Source organism: Pseudophryne corroboree, chromosome 1, assembly GCF_028390025.1.
Source record: "Pseudophryne corroboree isolate aPseCor3 chromosome 1, aPseCor3.hap2, whole genome shotgun sequence".
Classification (NCBI taxonomy): domain Eukaryota; kingdom Metazoa; phylum Chordata; class Amphibia; order Anura; family Myobatrachidae; genus Pseudophryne; species Pseudophryne corroboree.
This window is the reverse complement of record NC_086444.1, coordinates 1,067,159,377-1,067,180,837: the sequence shown is the minus strand read 5'-3', so window position 1 is coordinate 1,067,180,837 and position 21,461 is coordinate 1,067,159,377. Positions and strand designations below refer to the sequence as shown.

Genomic DNA, 21,461 nt, shown 5'->3' with positions numbered 1-21,461 from the left:
AAACTATTGGTAGTTTTTTCACACCCCACATAATACCCTTCTTTGTGGTACTTGTAGTGTCAGAAATGTTCAATGCCTCCTTCATTGCCGTGATCATGTAACGTGTGGCCCTACTGGACATTACGTTTGTCTCCTCACCGTCGACACTAGACTCAGTATCTGTGTCTGGGTCTGTGTCGACCCACTGAGGTAACGGGCGTTTTAGGGCCCCTGACGGTGTCTGAGACGCCTGGACAGGCACTAATTGATTTGCCGGCTGTCTCATGTCGTCAACAGTTTTTTGCAAAGTGCTGACATTGTCACGTAATTCTTTAAATACGATCATCCAGTCAGGTGTCGACTCCCTAGGGGGTGACATCACTAACCCAGGCAATTGCTCCGCCTCCACATCATTTTCCTCCTCATACATGTCGACACACACGTACCGACACACAGCACACACACCGGGAATGCTCTGATAGAGGACAGGACCCCACCAGCCCTTTGGAGAGACAGAGGGAGAGTTTGCCAGCACACACCAATCGCTATATATATATATATACAGGGATAACCTTATATAAGTGTTACTCCCTTTTATAGCTGCTGTTTTTATTATTAGCTGCCAATAGTGCCCCCCCTTCTCTTTTTTACCCCGATTCTGTAGCAGGTCTGCAGGGGAGAGTCAGGGAGCCGTCCTTCCAGCGAAGCTGTGAGGGAAAATGGCGCTTGTGTGCTGAGGAGATAGGCTCCGCCCCTTCACGACGTCCTTATCTCCCGCTCTTTTCTGGAAAAATGGCAGGGGTTAAATACATCCATATAGCCCAGGAGCTATATGTGATGTATTTCTTTTTGCCAACCTAAGGTATATCTGTTATATTGCGTCTCAGGGCGCTCCCCCCCCAGCGCCCTGCACCCTCAGTGACCGGAGTGTGAAGTGTGCTGAGAGCAATGGCGCACAGCTGCAGTGCTGTGCGCTACCTTAGTTGAAGACAGGACCGTCTTCTGCCGCCGATTTCACCGGACCTCTTCGCTCTTCTGGCTCTGTAAGGGGGCCGGCGGCGCGGCTCCGGGACCCATCCAGGCTGAACCTGTGATCGTCACTCTGGAGCTAATGTCCAGTAGCCTAAGAAACCCAATCCACTCTGCACGCAGGTGAGTTCGTTTCTTCTCCCCTTAGTCCCACGATGCAGTGAGCCTGTTGCCAGCAGGACTCACTGAAAATAAAAAACCTAAAATAAACTTTTATTCTAAGCAGCTCAGGAGAGCCACCTAGCCTGCACCCTTCTCGTTCGGGCACAAAAATCTAACTGAGGCTTGGAGGAGGGTCATAGGGGGAGGAGCCAGTGCACACCACCTGATCCTAAAGCTTTTATTCTTGTGCCCTGTCTCCTGCGGAGCCGCTATTCCCCATGGTCCTTACGGAGTCCCAGCATCCACTAGGACGTCAGAGAAAAACACTTGCGCTATACAGAAACCCTGCGTCAGTGCTCTGTCCACTACACAGCAGCCCTGCTGGAGTGGTCCGTCTGCTACCCAGCAGCCCCGCTTCAGTGGTCTGCCCGCTACCCAGCAGCCCCGCTTCAGTGGTCCATCCGCTACCCAGCATCCCTGCTTCAATGGTCCGTCCGCTACCCAGCAGCCCTGCTTCAATGGCCCATCCGCTACCCAGCAGTCCTGCTTCAATGGTCCATCCGCTTCCCAGCTTCCCTGCTTCAATGGTCCGTCCGCTACCCAACAGTCCTGCTTCAGTGGTCTGTCCGCTACCCAGCAGCCCTGCTTCAATGGCAAGTCCGCTACCCAGCAGCCCTGCTTCAATGGTAAGTCCGCTACCCAGCAGTCCTGCTTCAGTGCTCTGTCCACTACCCAGCAGCCCTGCTTTAGTGCTCTGTCCACTACCCAAGCAGCCTTGCTCCAGTACTGTCGCTACCCAAGCAGCCCTGCTTCAGTGGTCCATCTGCTACCCAGCAGCCCTGCTTCACTGTTCTGTCTGCTACCCTGCAGCCCTGCTTCAGTGGTCCGTCTGCTACCCAGCATCTCTGCTTCAGTAGCTGCCTGCTACACGGCAGACTTGAACCAAAATATGCGGTCAGAAGGAATTAGCCAGAGTAAGCCAGAGTATGAGAAACAGAGGCAGAGCAATCCCTCCTATCACAGTACTAGCAAACAGCCACATCTACCAGAGAAATGTAAACTGGCGCTTATGTGTTTCTCCAATATTAATAAATGACTGTGGATCGATTTCAATAAAAATAACATAAAATTTATTACCTATACATCAAGCTAAAAATATCAAAAACATGAAATTCAGATGTGATCGTGAAATTAGGGCATAAATGGAGCTGAAGAATATTTTAAAAGGCTGCTTTTAGTGTCCACAAAGGATCCCGGACTGAGTGCCGTATGCAAAGTTCCCTGGGGAGAGGAAATAAATACAGCTGGTATTACCCGTGTTGATGGAGACTTCCAGAAGTTTGGTGATTTTATCAGCAGGCAAGCTGTGGCATTGTAAACAAACTGGGTCTCTCCAATCGGTGCTGTATAGATGAAATCCCTCAGAGTTCCAATGGCAAAATTTGAAAGTCCATATCTGGATCCGTCTTTAGAGTGGGACACTTGTAGTGGTCGTAGCAGCTTCAACACTTAACGCGTTTCCCTAGGCTAGATCACCTAGCTTCATCAGAAGCTGCTACGACCACTACAAGTGTCCCACTCTAAAGACGGATCCAGATATGGACTTTCAAATTTTGCCATTGGAACTCTGAGGGATTTCATCTATACAGCACCGATTGGAGAGACCCAGTTTGTTTACAATGCCACAGCTTGCCTGCTGATAAAATCACCAAACTTCTGGAAGTCTCCATCAACACGGGTAATACCAGCTGTATTTATTTCCTCTCCCCAGGGAACTTTGCATACGGCACTCAGTCCGGGATCCTTTGTGGACACTAAAAGCAGCCTTTTAAAATATTCTTCAGCTCCATTTATGCCCTAATTTCACGATCACATCTGAATTTCATGTTTTTGATATTTTTAGCTTGATGTATAGGTAATAAATTTTATGTTATTTTTATTGAAAACGATCCACAGTCATTTATTAATATTGGAGAAACACATAAGCGCCAGTTTACATTTCTCTGTTTAAACATTTCCAGGGACTGACAATCCCTACTGGCAGCTGTGACAGCGCGTCTGGGTCATTTTCCTTGTTTTAGCCACATCTACCAGTTCAACAGCTCGGATCTAGATGAAAAATCTTTTCTTCTGTTCAAGGTTAAGTCTCAACATAAAAAGGATTATACATTTTGAATATAGATAATGTTTAAGAAAACAAAACTAGAGGTTAGAGGCAAAGCTATCATGGCCTTCAAGCAAAGAGCAATGCAAACTTACCTCACTTTTATTGCAAACTTAAGTCCCTCCCTCCCCCCACAGTAACATTAAAGGTGAAACAAAACTCCAACAAAAACTGTCACAAAAAGGTGATATAACAAAAACAGGAGGGAAAAAAGTCAGCTTTTCTAAAAGCCATATTTATTACACCGTAGCGTTAAAAAAAACATGCAAATTAAGCTTCCCTAACAAAAATCTAACCATTTACACAACAGATCGCCAAAACACAAAACAGTTTCTCATGAGAACACACACCTTTCACCCGAGGCTGCAGACAGTGGCATTTGAAAAAAGAATAAATATGTAACTCACTCACATTATGTATGCATGCGCCTGCAAACTAGGGTCCCTCAATAATAAATATTTCCTTCTGCTTATACTGAAAGAAAAATACGTTGCATTATATGCTGACAAAAGTAAGGAAAATGCACTTGCTAGGGGCACTGGGCATTCAGAACATCTGAAACTATAATATATTTTATATTAAAAAGTATTTATGTCCTTAACCAGATGCATCTTTAGAGAGTAAAACGGTCTCAGTCTCTTTATCAGGGGATCTTTGAGAACCAAACATGCATTGAACGGTTATGCGCTAAAGATACTGCATACCAAAAATTGCAGCGCATATTAAAGCAACCGCAATGGTTGTAAAAATGGCTGAGTGCACTACCCAATATGCAGTTAGAGGATTCAAACATAATAAGAGCAATATAAGACAATAATAACTATAAAATAAAAATAAATAGCAGCGTATAGGAGCCCTAAGTCTGTGAATCAGCTTCAGGACCATAATGCTGGGTACACAGTGCATTATATCGTCCATTTGATCGAGTGGACGATACATTCGAGTGAGTCAGAGGGTGTGCACACCAGATATGTCTGTGAATTATATTGTTTACAGACATATAGCGTCGACTCTGCAGCACAGCCCCTAAGTACACTGGCTGCAGGGGCTAATGTAACAGCTGGGCATGCCAATTCAATTGCCCACCCAGCTGTGATGTCAGAACAAAATATTGAGTGGATGATCGGTAAGTGTATATGCTTACCGTTTACCCAACTTTAGCTCATTTATAAATTAAGTACCTGCTACAGACCACCATAAAACAGGTTCAGTATGATTTACCGGCGGTCGGGATACCGGCCGACAGTATACAGACATCAGTATGACAGCAGCAGGGCGAGCGCAGAGAGTACCTTTGCGGGCTCACTGCGCTCGCCACGTTGTGGGCTTGGTGGCTCGCCACAGGTTATATTCCCACTCTATGGGTGTTGTGGACAACCACGAGTGGGAATAGCCCCTGTGAGCCGGGATTACGGCTGTCGGTATTGTCAGCAGTCGGGATTCCAGTGTCTGGATCCTAACCGCCGGGATCCAGACTGCCGGCAAATTAAATGCATCCCCATAGAACCTATTCCCACTTGTCCTATTAATTTGGGTTTATCAGAGGTTTAAATGATGCAAAATCAGCATAAATTAAAAGAGAGAAAAAAAAAGTGGGGTGGTTGTGGGTATATTACATATCAAGTATAGCAATAACTTAAGTATAAAGTATGTAGGGAGGAAAAACTAAAAAGGTTGTCCTATTTTTTTTTTTTATTATTTTAATATATTATATATTGGGAAATAAACTCCACACACATAGGACCCTGATTGGAGTGTAAGGCCACAATACTAACCACTATGCCACAGTGTGTATATAAACACAGCAGACAATTTAATGGATACTTAACACACAGTAGTCGATAAGATGACTAAAAAAAAAACAATTACAATTGTGTTTCCTTTCATACAACAAACTCCAAATGATGACATCATAGGTGTCTTAGATTAAAAAGAAAACTTTCTAAATGTCTGCAAACATCTGAAGATGTCTGAGAGAGCCCCCATTGTTTCCTATCACTGATCTGTTAGCGCTAGCTAATTACAGCGGACTACTGCAGCATGAATGCCTTGTTGATCTTCAGGTTATTAGTTTGGTAAATGCAGGCCTTGGCCATGGCTGCTTTATCCTGGATGTGGAATGAATTCAAAAATGGTTTCATTACTTCAGTATATGAATAATCAAAAACAGGAACTTAAAAAGGAATTATTTGATTGAAACCCCACATCGCCATGCCTACAGCTCCTCTTCTCAGTATTGCTTTGGCAGCCAGGTTTGGATTTGACTTGTTATTATTTACGCATGCTTGGAATGTCACAACAATCTGTCAGCAGATATAATCTGTAACCTCATACCTATAGATGTATTATCCTGGTCTCCTGTGAGCATTTCATGCAAGTCTGCAATGAGCAAGCGGTAGCTGAGAATGCAAAAATGAATTGCTTGCGCCTTCAGATTTTATGGCGGATTCACAACACCATTACTCAGTCTGAATGGTACAGAACATAACACCATAAGCAGCCCACCTCCAACTTCCATTTCACTGCACCCGACTGAAAGTACGGACTCAGACTTTCAGCCCACTGGATACACAGTTAGAAAATATTATTCAGTCATTTAAATGAAAGTTAATACAACATGACGCAAGACCATAAAGGAACAGTTATTTTACTACCATGTTGTTACTGACAGGATGCTATATAAAAGTAACTTAACCCCTCAAACGCACCTTTGCGTGTGCGTCTCACTTTTCCAAAGACAAAGTTTCATTACAAAAGAACTGGCACCTGGGTAATAATTCTAAGTTAGATACACTCTTATGGGCCCTACATACTGGGCGATAATACTGAAAGATATGAACGATCTTGTTCATTAATGAACGAGATACCGTTTATATCTGTCAGTGTGGAGGCACCAGCGATGAACGATGCGCGGCCTCGCGCTCGTTCATCGCTGGTGTCCCGTCGCTTGTGCATGCAGGCCAATATGGACGATCTTATCCATAATTGCACTGCTATGGAGCCGGGTGACGGGGGGAGTGAAAAAGCTTCACTCCCCCCCCCCCCCCCGTATCCGCCGTCGGGCAGCTCGGTGGCGGATCGCAAAGTGTGTAGGGCCTATTAGGGGGATATCCAATTAGCCCCAGTAATTTACCAGGGCTAATTGTCCCGCCAGGGGCTATCCTCTTAGCCCCGATAAGCCAGCACGAGCGGTGGCTTATTGGGGGTTACCTGATGCTGTACTGGGTGCCGGCTGCTGACAGCTCCCATTGCAGCGCTGCTCCTCCGGCTCCCCCCGGTCACATGGCCGCTCCCTCGTCATGTGACCGCTGCCGGGGGGATGCGGGTCATGGTGCTGCCCCGGCTTCCCCGCGCCGAGTGGCGGCTTCAAGTTCCGGGCCGTTCCGCCATGTCTCTAGTCCCAGCCTGCTGCTGCAGCGGGCATGGGACGCAGCAGGTTGTTCAGGTCATCTGGGATTTTGCTGTGTGTTTTCGGGAGTAAAGTCATTTTTTACAGGCGATTAATTAGGATAGCCTGCAAAACAAACATACGTTTTTCGCACCCGATGTTTTACCAGGGCTAATTGGATATCCCCCTTAGTACGGTACAGACATTTGTACATTCTAAGTAGTATGGGAACATTATATTGCGGCTTTTCATTAAGGATACTGATCTTTTGAGAATGTATCGTACAAATGCATCTGACTGTGATAATCTGTTTTGCAGCAAAGTTTATTGAACATCATAAGAGAAGTATAATCATCTTCATGATCTGTGCTGCAGCTGACACTGAAGACGTCATTCAGATATGATACTGGCAACATTTACCCTTTGATACCATGACAGTGAATCTTTGTGTGTCAGTCTCGCCTATTTTAAACTGTATAAGCAAATCTACAATTATATTATCTATTTATTGAGAGTATATCCATGTACATGGAGCTTTACTACCAAGCTCCTTCAGTACTTTGCATGTATAAGCTCACTAACTTTTCTTCCCCGTTCTTATCACGGGCGTTTCTGATTTTCACAGCTGTACATATAAATGAGTGTTAAAAATTTGATATATCTATAGCGATGTAAATTTGAGACATGCTAATGTAAGTAAATATTAATGCATGGTTCTTGGCGTTACCAGAGGAGCACCCGTAGCAGATACAGTAAAAAGTGACGGGACCATTTTTGTAGTTTATTAAACTGTACACACTGGAGGTGTAATCCAAATTTTGATCCAAGTGTCCGCTTGGGTGTTATCATTCACACAACGCAAGCCACACATCGGTAATGATGTCATTATGTCAACCCCCATTTCATCCCCTTAGGTGAGGTGTATTAAATTCTAATTATGTCGTTTTTCTATTTCCTACCTACTGTATGTTCAATTTCAGCTTCCTCACATATCGGGAAGTAAGAGAATTAGTGATGACTGAGTGAGTGAGGGCTTTTGCCTTCACACACACATATGTATATATATATATATATATATATATATATATATATAGATTAACAGCTGTTGTATGAGAGAGGTTTTAAGTTTTCAACGTGCTTATTGTATTTTTAGGCACTTGTTAATCTAAACGAGCGCTGCACTTAAGACGGAGGGTCATGGCGTTGGTTCGTGTCTTGTGTCCTCCGCAGCACTCCACTATTTTTCCCATGCAGCGTTTCCGCACTAGCTCATGAGGTGGGTAACAGTATCCTGTAATGACAGTTCATGTCCGTACAGCTCCCATATTTCAGATTCTGTGGTGCCTGTATAATTAACAAGTACCATTTTTTTTTTTTTTTATGTATTTCAGGTTTAGAGGTTACTGAATGAAATGTGTTTACTTCTCAAATCTATGAACAGCAGCAACATAATTTGTTACAGTACGGTAAAATGCAGTAACCAGTAATTAAATTTCCTATTTAGGTAAAAACAAGACTACAATTTTAAATAAAACATAACTTTTATTAGCGAGTAACAATAACAGTAATACAATTAACATTATGGGGAAGATTCAATCAAGTGTGAGGTTCTGTCACAATTTCATGACGTGTAGTTGTGAACACTGTCGGTGCGAGCAAAAGCAAGAGGTTTCCTTCTCAGGTACCAGCGTTCTATTACCATGTGATGTTCGGACAGAACCTCACGGCACATTGAATCTTCCCCTATATTTTTGAAGCGGTCATGTCTTGTGTGTAAAACACTAGTGGGTAGGAGCCCTAAGAAAGCTTCAAATTCTCAGCACGCTCAACAGTGGCTTCAAATTACATAGCCGTTTAAATAGACACAAGGTCCATCAATTCAACACTTTCACAATTTAAAGTATATGTCAGCAACTTGTGGAAAAGTGTAGACACCCTCCGGCAGAGATAACCTCTTGGAATTGATCAATCAAGGAAAATCGGTTGAATTTGCAAAATTAGAGGCTTAAGTCTGCAAGATGGACATGATGTGCCATTCAGGAATGACACGTCGTGCCCCTAAACTTTACAAGTATTTCCTCACACCCTAAAGAGAGATGTTTAGCAATGTTATACCTACTGTAATAAGCAAATAAGAGCGTATCCGAACATTGCGTGAATGGAATCAGCCCTTCAGGGGGAAATTAAATTCTTGCCAATGTGCTGCTGACTACATAACAGAGAATAATGGTACCCCAGCAGCACACATTTTGCTGTGCACCTTTGAGGTGTGAGGGGACATGTGTGATATTGGTTGCTGCACCATTTCTGTAGCACAACAAGATCACCTTCGCTAATTAGTGTCTAACCCCATATTTTTATTTTACCTTTTAAAGAAAAAAATTGTATATTCCGCTAAAATCCTGTTAACAAAATGCTCATTGCTACCTGCCTTCTTTCATACTATGAAACCCCCCAAAATCCTTTTTATTGATGGCATAAAATATTTGTTCTGACCTTGGATATATTTGCTTCCCAACTTTACAAATTGGAAACCAGCCTTCTGTAGAGAGACACAATCCTTAAAGAGATTTGGTATGAAATATCGGCAGTCGGGATCCCGGCGGTCAGGTGACAGATGCCGGGATCCCGACAGCTGGAATTCTGTCAGCGAGCACACCGAGTCCCCTTGCGGGCTCTCTACGTTCACCACGATCCGGGCCCACACTATTATATTCTCCCTTAGGTGAGGGCGTGGACCACCACCCATGCAGGAATACTGGGCCTCTGTCGGGATTCCGATCGACGGCATTTCCCCGGCTGTCGGGATTCTGGCATCGGTATCCTGACCGCTGGGATCCCGACAGCCGGTAAATTAACCGCATCCCCTTAGTTTAGGTTGCCTTTACTTGCAAGCCTAATAGAAAGTCTTAAGAAAAATATTAATCATAACAACTGTGACTCAGTCTGAATGTAATCTATTTCTAATAACCCTCTATTTTGTATCGTCAAGACCGCTATCTACCCTTGTTAACACATATAAGCCGAACCTTTGTGCAATTTGAAATTGAGTGTAGCTCCAACATCTTTGGCTACTTTTAAAAAATATGTAAATGTGATTATATTTCATTTACTTTACATGTATCCATGTGCATGTAACTGATCACATGAATGCAACATACATTTTAACCTTTGTCTAAAATACATTAACAGAAGTATCACAATAAAAATGTGCACGTAATCAAAACAATGTATTTTTCAGTGTACAATTTATTCATTTCAAATTTTATATTACATTGAGCAGGTCTCGCAGGCCACTGAACTTGACAGCACAGCACAATGAAGAACAATGGAGAGCTGACGTATTCCCTACGACTGTTACTAAAACAAGGGGGAAAAGCAGAAGTTCTGCAAATCTACTGAAGAGATAGGAGAAGAGTACAAACAATCACATAAAGCCGCGGTTACTGCCTAGGCCTTACCCTGTAAACATTAGACTTTAGATCCAATAATATATATATTGCAGCAATAACAGCAGCAGGTTATGTATTTATATTTTAACAAGACTCCTAGATAGAGAACAGCTTTAGTACAATAAAGAATTATATGGATGAAGTACAGAAAGTAAAGGATTATCTGGACCTATGCAAGTTAGATTTTAAAAGTGTGTAAAAGTGTGTACGCATGAATCGCCACTTTGACCAGAACGTCCAATCGTTTGTGTAATCAAAAGTAAAATTATTTCAGAAATATGATCGTACAAGTGTGTACCTAGCTTAACAGTCCAGATTTAAGTATACCCATGCTAGAGCACAGGTGACTTACTTAGTACCTCAAATCATTTTGATTTAACCATCTGAGCTCAAGCATGATTTAACCATCTGAGCTCAAGCATGGATATCATTCAAATCTGGACTTATAAGTTTGCCTTCAGGATCAAGTATGAGAAGCAATGACAAACACTCAGCTATTCTTTTTTTATCTAGTACCTTTGATTTAATACAAGCATAAACTACGTAGTTACTTCTCACTAAAATGTGCTCTTCTACACCTATAAGTCATAACATTAAAACCACTGCAAGAGAAGTTAATAACATTGATTAGCTTGTTACAATGGCACCTGTGAAGGGGTGGGATATATTAGGCAGCAAGTGAACACTCAGTTCTTGAAAATGATGTAATGGAAGCAGGAAAAATGGGCAAGTGTAAGGAACTGAGCAACTCTGACATAGCAAAATTGTGATGGCTAGACAACTGGGTCAGAGCTTCTCCAAAACGGCAGGATTTGTGGAGTGTTCCAAGCATGCAGTGGTTAGTATGTATTAAATGTGGTCCAAGGACCGACAACAGGTGAACCAGCAAAAGGGTCATGGACGCCCAAGGCTAGCCCGTCTGTTCCTATCCCACAGAAAAGCTACTGTAGCACAAAAAGCTGAAAGAGTTAATGCTGGCTATGATAGAAGCCACAGACTGGTCAGAGTGCCTGTGCCAACACCTGTCCACCGCCAATGGCAGCTTCAGTGGGCAAGTGAGCATCCGTACTGGAACCTAGAAGAACAGAAGGCGGAGGTCTGGGCTGGTAATTTTTTTCTTTTTTTTAAATATATATTTTACAATAAATTATGGGAAGAAGGCAAGGTGATGGTAGTTGTATAATAAGCTGGAAAAACAAGTTCAAACCATAGCGGCCCCATGGGGCAACTTATAGGGCTTGAAGGACCTGGTGCTGACATCTTGATGCCGAATACCACTTGTGGAGTCTATACCTCGAGGAGTCAGAGCTGTTTTGGTGGCACGAGAGGGACTTACATAATATTAGGCAGGTGGTTTTAATGTTATGGCTGATCAGTGTAAAATAGTCTTTTTGAAATGAAGACTTTTCCTTACAGGTTCTATCCTGCACAATCTCTGGAGAGTTTCCTTGCTTGCTGTGCTACAGAATAGACCTCAAACTAAACTTCAGGATTTTCTACTTTAAATTCCTAAAATAAACAAAATATATTACTATAATATGGTATAGATTTCCTGCACAAAAGCTCACGTGTACAAAATGGTTGCTACTATAACACATAGAGGTCAACTGAATTGTTGCTCCAATCAGGCGCAAGCAGCCGAGGGGAACATATTTCAGCTCTCAGCGTCCTGAGGTGCAAGTTAAAATGTACTAAAACCTGGACTTTAAATGGGTTTAAGCTGCTTTGCGGGGCTAAACCCAGTAGTAATGGGCACGTACACGGGGCATGCGCGCTAAACAGGGATGGGGGCAATTGAATAGTTCCGGTGATGCATGCCCACAAAACAACTGAATCGCCCCCACAGAGATAAAAAAAAAATTAGAAAGGTATTTTCATTATATTCTAGCTATTAGATAATATTACTAGTCTTCGCTGATTATGTGACTTATTATATCTTGATAATCAGACATAGGTATATAGCCAGAGAATGGAATTTCAAGGGAAGTGAAGGGAAACTGGCAGAAAATCACATAAGCAGTTAATTCTCTAATCTCTGTATTGGGACCACTGGGGGCTAACGGTGGCCTCTTTGTTCACATTCATCACCTCACCACTGTGAATCAAACTCCAGACTTAATCAGTTTGCTACCCAGCAGGGAATTGGAGGGGAACAGTTACCACTCACTTCCACAAACCAGTTCCAGGAGATCTAGAATCAGTCCCTAGGCCCCAATAGCAAAGGGGTGGTGAGGGAATGGTGTCCCTAGGCCCCAATAATAATGGGGTGGTGGGAGAACAATAGCATCCATAATAGTCTCATCTGGAGAGAGAACTGAGCACAAGGAAGAGAGGGGTAGAAAAAAAAAAGAGAAAGAAAAGGAGAGGAAAAAAAGTGCAAAAGCAAACTGAGCGCACAAAAGGAGAAAGAGGAACAGGCGGGGGGGAGAGAGTGCGGAGAACTAGAGTGCCACTTTATCTCCACGTCACCGGAATGTTTACAGACATTAGAAATAAAAAGTACCCAGACTACTCATATTAGTTCAATTTATTGGCTGACCATCTGGGTTATGCCTGCCAAAACACTCAGCCTGAACCATTACAAGGATTAGAGGAGCATGGAAAGAGAAGCAAACTCTGGATTGGTCAAGCATGCTTGCAAGGGCAACACAACCCCTAACAGTAACAGCTTAGGATCCCAGGAAAGGAGTAAAGCACATGCATTTGTATTTATTCTTTACTTACATGCATGTTACCTGCAACAGAAAATACAGAACAGAGCACCGCACAATCAGCCCTGCAGTAAATTCAACCCAGATCTTATCCACATCACTAATCTTTTTGTGGTTTCATTGTACAGAGCAAACAATGGAGGCTTTCGTGCATAAGACCAGACACCTGCCCTGCACTTATGAAAGGATTTCTTAACAAACCACCTGGATGTCAAATAAAAAGCCCTGTTATAACCAGATTACTGACATCTATTCTTTATACAAGTGGAGTCACTATGCAATAAAGCCAAGCAGGTGCTCCAAGCAAATAATCTAAACTACTTCTCTGTGAAAAGGTCACGTAACAGACGCAGTAGTCCCTCAGCTGTACTTCCAAAACGGAGCTCACAGAGCAGAAACGCAAAAAGCTCTTTTTTATAATGAAGAAAATGAATACTTATTATTATTTATATCACCATATTATGCTGCATTTCCCAGAAAATATTGCATCATTCTCATCAGTCCCTGACCCATTGGAATTGAAAGTCTAAATTAAATACCGCTCACATGCACACACTAGGGTCCAACAGCCCTAATACCATCCAGCGGCTGAGCTGGCACAGTTCTTATCCCATTAATGCCACATCTGAAAATAGATCCAGGGCATCTTGTGGCTGAGCCAGCCTATCCATTCATGATTGGCTTTATTGTCACCACCTAGTGTCTGATTGGCTTTACAGCCACCAGCTAGTCCGTGATTGGCTTTACAGCCACCAGCTAGTCCGTGATTGGCTTTACAGCCACCAGCTAGTCCGTTATTGGCTTTACAGCCACCAGCTAGTCCGTTATTGGCTTTACAGCCACCAGCTACTCCGTTATTGGCTTTACAGCCATCAGCTTCTCCCCGATTGCTTTACAGCCACCAGCTACTCCCCGATTGCTGTACTGCCACCAGCTACTCCCCGATTGCTTTACAGCCACCAGCTAGTCCCTGTTTGATTAAACAAACAATAAAATGTCATCCGCAAAAGCAGTCAACTTTATTTCTTTGTAAAGGATGTTAAATCACCCTGAATTGGTCAGAGCAGCGGCTCATAAATTAATTTTACGGCTATGGATACAACCTGAACCCCCAACCATGGGTGGCCGTTATGCTGGAGGAGGCCATAACTGAGAGGTTCTTCCAAGATGTGGGAAAGTATCATAGTAGCCCTGTCACCAGCCATACAAACCTAAATTCATAATTATCTGTGCAATACCTCCTGGTATCTTTTGAGCAGGGCAGAGGGCGATCCTCTTACTACGGTGTGATCCCAGGAGGGGGTGAGCATGTTTCATGTTTAATTATAGTTTATTAAGTTTGTACGTACGGGCCTGATATTGTGAGAATGTTTCACAATTTTTCCTTTTTATAGTATAATTTATTAGTGTTTGACTTGGACATATTGGGACTGATTCAATTGTGGCACGCAGCACCTTCTGGTCGTCAGAAGGAATGGGCGTCTATAGGATCCCAATGGAATTGTTTTATGTATGATGCCTTGTTGCCTCTCTAATACCGAAATGTATCACTCATTACTTCAATAAAAATATTTTAAAAAATAATTAACCATGGACTGCTTAACATTATACCTTTTAAGGAAGTTTTAAGGATATGCATACATGAATACATTGGGTTTTACCCCTCCCGGTGTGTCTACCCTGTTGCATATCTTTGTATCATCTGCAAAAAGGCATACATTCCCTTCAATAAAGAGAACTGGACCAAGTACAGATCCCTGGGGTACTCCACTGGTAACATTTCCCTCCATAGATTGCACTCCATTAACTACAACTCTCTGTTTCCTATCCTGCAACCAGGTTCTTATCCATTTAACTGTTTTATAATCCACCCCCACACTTTCAAGTTTATTTAGCAGTCTGCGATGTGGGACAGTGTCAAATGCCTTACTAAAGTCTAGATATGCTACATCTACAGCTCCCCCTTGATCTATTATTTTTGTCACAGAGTCACTTGTTCCGCATGGACTGGGTGGAGGTAACCCTGGACAGGGAACGTAAGGTGGAAGGTTTCTTCAGTATGTGGGAGAGTTATTTCACCACACTGTCCATTGAGATGAGACGCCAAATTCACCAGTCTCCATAATACCTCCTGGCACCTGTTACGTCCGATAGATGATGACCCTCCTATTTCTCTTGACTCAAATGCCACCTGGGGGTGTCTCGAGAGACCTATATTTTTATTTCCTTTTATTTTTGCTGCTCTTTTTAATCTGATTGGTTTGATTTCTCTTTTGTTTGATTCTTCCATTTTATTTACCTATCTTGATTGCAATGTGCCAATCTGATCCTGCCTTGGCAGTAATCAGGCCACTTTACTGCAAAAGAAACACCATTTTGCACAGAGAAAGAACATGTAAAGCATCTATAGTGAAATACGTACAACATAAGTGAATATATCAATGTCATTCTATATAACATTACTACACAATGGAGGGACTAAAAGTTCACAACTGTAGGTAAACAGTAATAATAGCAGTTGACGCAGTGCAGACTGTGTCGTGGTTAGCATTACTGCGACATAGCACTGAGGTCATGGGTTTAATTCCCACCATGGCCCTATCTGTGTGGAGTTTGCATATTGTCCCCGTACTTGCGTGGGTTTCCTCCGGGTATTCCAGTCTCCTCCCATAGTCCACAAATATACTGGTACTGCACGGTTAATTGTCTCCCAACAAAAATGAACCCTAGTGTGTGCATATGTGTTTAGTCTAGATGGGCCAAGTGGTTCCTATCTGCCGTAAAATTCTATGATTCGCTACGTTAATAAAAACTTTCTGATGTATTCCTATACTGAAAATAAAAAGAAACATAACATTTTCATTTAAGAACAATTCAATTGTAAACATCATCTTGTGAGCAGACAATGAACAAATATGCCTGAATACAGTTCTGATAATTTACATTAGATTATATTATGCTCTCCCTAGTGTAAATTATCCAAGCGTCGGCAGAGGAGAAGCCCCGGCAATAATCCAGGTCCAGACTGCGGTATGAATGGGTTTCAAGCTACTGTGACAGGTCTTGAAACCCATGTTCAGTGACCCGGGCTGGACCCGGGATTTTGGAATGAAAGGGGTAGATACTTAAAGTGACAGAAGATTTTTATAAAAAGTTAGGTCTGTATACATACCAGTTTGCAAAGGCTTCTAATATCCTTATAATAGACTGGAGGTGGCATGTTACTTCCTTGTTAATTCAAATCAAACAGACCTTGCAATACTGAACCATAAAATAAAGATGCATGACTAGTAAGCTAAATGTAACTGTGTAGTAAAAGGTTCAATCTACACGGCTAAACCTGATTTATGCACTTCTGAGATCAATAAGACAACAAACACCAGCGCAAGACACCTCAACACAGAGTCCTTAAAATCACTGTTTGGAGCATGGAATTATTTAAAACACTCAAAGTAAAAATGAACAAAAGCTAGCAAATACAGCAGCCATTCACTTTCATGGTATTCCCTGCAAGTCATCATGGAGGTGTGCTGCTCCATTCAGTAAGCAGTTCACTGTTATAGACAAGATTACCTCAGAGCAATTCTCCTGGAGCTAAAGTGTACAAGGGCTAAATGGTGAAACTGGGCTATAAAACCACTATCAACACTTACCAAGGGTTCAGCCATTACGACTTCTATTTTTTTCTCCGCTTGAATAGCGAATTCTGCAAAGAGGCTTTTAATGACATATTCTCCAGGCTTGACTTCTGGGTCAATCGTAATGTTTGACATTGTGACACTTCTCTTTTCCAAAGGGCAGTGGTTGATTGGAGTGACCCGTTTCTTGTTTACAGTGCTGGCTGGAACAGAAGCTGTAGAGAAAACACACAGACAGGAACATTAAAAGACACGTCCAGTTATTACATGTACTTGCAGTAAGTTGATTGTCTAATATCCTCTGTAAATAGTTCCACTGCATAACTGTTATATTCACAAAGGGACAATTATATACAAAAGTGACCTGTACTGACACCACTGACCCCAAGCAAAGTCACTGCTCTGTCAGAAATATTTGTGTAGCTGAGAAAATGGCTGCCTTCTCAGTGTGTATACTGTAAAGTAGACATAACAAATGTCATACGTACAGACAAAAAAGTGACACGGCTCATTTGGCAGGACATAAATAATACAATGTCTTGAAATGTACAGCGCTAAAATACATATATTTCATACATTATGCATGAAAAACAAATGCACACACACATACTGATCAATTTAAGCAGCAGAAAATATTGACTGAAGACATACACAAAGATAGTTGCAAATAAAATGACAGTTTCCTGCTGACTGACAGCCATATTGATCTCCATTAAAACATGTATTAAATAGCCACTAAACCTGAACTGAAAGTTGTCCTAGATAAAAGTAACAATTAATAATGATCACAGATATAGAATTAGACATTTCCAGACCTTGGGAGAATCTGAGCTATTGGTAGCATAAGAAAACATTTGTTCTATAGGTATGCAGTGTCATTATATCGACATTACAGATTATTAGGGATAGGGTTAATCTGCATTTAGGACTAGAACACTAAGAAAATTTTACGTCAACATGCTGCCTGTTGACATGTACAATGGCAACGTTATGACCATGTTGACATTCTGGTGTCGACATTTTGTGATATCAGCCATTTCTCATGCAGGAAAATATATCCTGTTATGATCACAGCTTAATCTTAAGTCCTGATGAATGATATATAATATCTGTGATCATTAATACTGCATCTTTTATATACTGTAACCTAACTTGTACTTTTGTTTTAATAGTCCTGTAGTAATCCTGCTTTTTAAGTAAAGCACGGCTTTAACATGCTGAATGGAACAGTAGTTCCGGGTAGTGAATATATCCCATTTGCAGAGTTATCTCCCTTTTAGACAGAGCATTTGACCCAGGAATTTGCTGGGACAAGCTGGTTCAACCCTGGCTCTATCTCATAGAAACACAGAATTTGACGGCAGATAAGAACCACTTGACCCATCAAGTCTGCCCCTTTTGTACCTTTAGGTCACCTCAACCCTATTTGATCCTTAGTTCTTTGTAGGGATATTCATATGTCTATCCCAAGCAAGTTTAAATTGCTGTACTGTCTTAGCCTCTACCACCTCTGATGGCAGGCTAGTTCATCTCTGTGTAAAACTGTGTACCCAGGTCCAAATTGCTGGGGCTTCTGACCCGGGTTGCCTGCTGTTTGAAACGGTGCAACCTGGGTTTTTCAATCCTGGTCATGCTTAAATGGAGCCGATTGGTGGATCAGGAGCACGGACACGACTCATCAGCTTGTGACGTCCACTTTTGATGACTATACTATTTTGCAGGGCTGACACGGGTTCAAGCTGCAGTGTGAAAGGGGTATAGGAGCTAAAACCCAGGACAAATACATATTCAAAAACCTAGGTCAAGGAAAACACAGGCATCCTATGTACAAATGGATGTTACATTTTGTAAGCTGCAGAAACAGTGGCTCTTAGTGCATCTTAAGGGACATTAATTCCTTTACTCCCAATTTTAAATGAGAGCATACCTCGACATTAAATATTACAAGTTTCTATAAAATGTATAATTCAGAGACCACACTTAATATTATATTTAAGAAAATAAAAATGAAAATTGTTAAGAAAACGACAACTTATTTTCCATGAAACAGTCTTGTGTACACAATCCCATAGTGAGTGGCACAACAGCTGCATAAGTGTTCTTGGAATAGAGGACATGTGGACTGGCCAGATAAAGAGATACCAGCATTCCTTCCTCTCATACCTACGTAGGATTTCTTTATGTTCTACTCACTAGTGAAAAACGCCAGGGCATTAGCGAGCCTACGGGAGCCACATAAACCAAATACTGGTGTGTATAAAATAGACACAAAAATATTCAACTTTAAAGTGGATCAGTCACCTTCACACAATGGACACAGCTATTTCAGGCTGGACCTGCTGCCATGAGAAAGCAGCCTATCAGCATCCTGGGAGCTGTGGAACTCAGTGATCACACTAGTTACTGTAGCTTCCTAATACCAGTCTTCCAAGAGAAACTGCTGTGATGCCATATAAAATAACTAAAGTGAAAGCGGTTATAATTAAACTTGCCAACATGAAGTGGAGTGGTAATACTCAACAGCGTTATGTCTGAAGCGAAGACTTCTAGGGGGTTCTGGATCCTACTAATAGTTTTGTTACCCACCTGAAAGTAATTTTGGGGTGAAAGTTGGAAAAGTCTTGGTATCTGAAGACTTTCCCATGATTCCCACCATCTTCACGAAATTCATGAAACTTTACCAGACTGCCAGGATTGGGTCAGTCCTCAGAATTCTTATATATAGGATAATACCTAATACCCTAGTTTGTGCACTCCTTGGAGCAGGGCCCTCTTCCCTCCTGTTCTCCTGGATTATCAACCTCTGGCACCATAGCAAGGGAATACGGTCATTAGGTCGACCACTGTTAGTCGACATGTATTAGGTCGACATAGAAAAAGGTCGACTTGCGTTTTTCCCTTTTTTATTTTTTGAACTTTTTCATACTTTACGATCCACGTGGACTACGATTGGGAATAGTAACCTGTGCCGAGTGCAGCGAGGCACCTGGCCCGAAGCATGGCGAGCAAATCGAGCCATGCGAGGGGACACTGTGCACTAATTGGGGTTCCCCCTCACTTTACGAAGAAAATATGACACAAAAAATAATTTAAAAAAAAAAACCTCATGTCCACCTTTTTCCATGTTAACCTAGTGACCATGTCGATCAATAGTGGTCGACCTAATGACAATACCCCTTGCAAGTGCCCTGTGGAACGCCAGGGTGCCATGGCATTCAAGTTTGGGAACAAACTGATACACACGATATTCAAAGATAAAAAATAAAATAAAAATATTTTGTGCTATTGGCACATCTTCTTTTCTCTATACAGAATTCTTGTTCTTCAAAAAACAGGTGTGGTAAGTGCTGCTGCAGATCAGACAGTTGTAACATGGTGACGTCCCATCAGGGCCAGAGACTCTGAAACAGTTAGAGGCCTTGACTGTACTGTACCTATGTACACTATGGGCCAGATTCACATGTCCGTCTCCCCCTCCGGCAGTATTCTAATGTTACTGGCGACGGGTGCGACAAGTTTATTTCAGCTCGCTACCCCCGGAGGTAGCAAGCTGAAATGCACATAAAGACGATCACGCACATTACTCTAGCCGGGTTTAGGCACTTGGTGCCTAAACCCAACTATTGCAATAGTCTTCTTACAGGTCTTACCAAAAAGGGACTCTCACCACTACAATCCATTCAGAATACAGCTGTGATACTAATTTTCCTCACTAGATGTTCATCGGTTGCAGATCCACTGTCAGTCCCCCCACTGATTACCTGTATTCTACCGTATTCAATATAAAATACTTTTACTCACACACTAGGCCATTATTCAAACTACACCAATGTACAGCTCTCCGCTTATCTCAAAATATGTCCCAACCCGACCTTGGCTCTTCACAAGATCTACGTCTCTCATCCACACTCAATATTCACTCCCATTCCCGATTGCAAGAGTTTCTTCTGGCTGCACCAATTCTGTGGAATGCCCTACCTTCCACCATAAAACTATCCTCTAGTCTCTAAACCTTTAAGCGTTCCCTGAAACCTCACCTCTTCAGGCAAGCTTATCAAATTCCAGAACCGCTCACATAACCTTTATAAGCTTTTCGTATCCCATTACATCCCCACTGTAAAGTCCCCACATATTTTCTCTTTCTTCACTTTCCCTTCCTCCTGATCCCGATTCATCATTGCTGTGTGGCCATATCATACAGCCCACCAATCACCTTTGCAATCTGGTGGTCAATTATGCAATAGACAGCACCTATACTTATGTATGCATGCCTAATTCCTTATACTTTTGTAAGCTTGCGGGCAGGGCCTTACTACTTGTATGTCAGTCTGTTATTACTCAGTTTGTTTTACCACTGTTGTTTACAATTGTAAAGCACAACGGAATTTGCTGCGCTATATAAGAAACTGTTAACAAGTAAATAAAACAAAATCTAACAAAAGCAAATACGGTTTGCTGTCCACTAGCTCTAAAACCCATATGTTGTGTAACTGCTACAGATCAAAGGAACATTCCCAACTTTCTCCATTGTTTATCTGATCTGAATTATTACCTCTACATTATACTGGGCAGCGTTCATGTCAGCTGGAAAACAATGCAGTGTTGGAGATGTTTCCTTTCGCACCACAGCGGCGCTTGCCCGTAGATTTCCCACATAGCTGGGCCATGGTAAGAGAACAAACAAACACAGCATTGTTTTCAGTGAATAATGTGCAGTGTGTTCACTGAGCTGTGAATGTGTTATTTTGTTTGGTTTGCTATTGTCTGTACAAATTATAAGTCCAAGACCTCATTCAGCAGATATGTAGTATTTTTAACTCTTGAGACTAGCTGCAGACCACTATTCCCATACTACCGTACATGCCCGATCCGACGGTGCACGTGAAGGAACATTGTAAGGCCACAACAAGAGATGATATATCAAGTTTTGTAAAAACATAGCGCTTTTCCCATGCCATTCACAGAGGTTCTAGATGATCCCTTTTATGTAAAAGGCAC

At 42.1% G+C, this 21,461-nt stretch overlaps 1 protein-coding gene across 10 annotated transcripts in view; it reads right to left on the bottom strand.

The window, feature by feature from the left end:
• The window catches only part of FRYL (FRY like transcription coactivator), a 541,692-nt gene that overhangs the window by 241,569 nt on the left and 278,662 nt on the right, over positions 1-21,461 (bottom strand). For all 10 annotated transcript variants that reach the window (XM_063920961.1, XM_063920963.1, XM_063920960.1 and 7 more), the window contains one exon: positions 16,479-16,678. In XM_063920961.1, coding sequence (XP_063777031.1) covers positions 16,479-16,598 — 120 coding nt within the window. In that variant the 5' untranslated portion in view covers positions 16,599-16,678. The remainder of the gene's footprint in view (positions 1-16,478; positions 16,679-21,461) is intronic.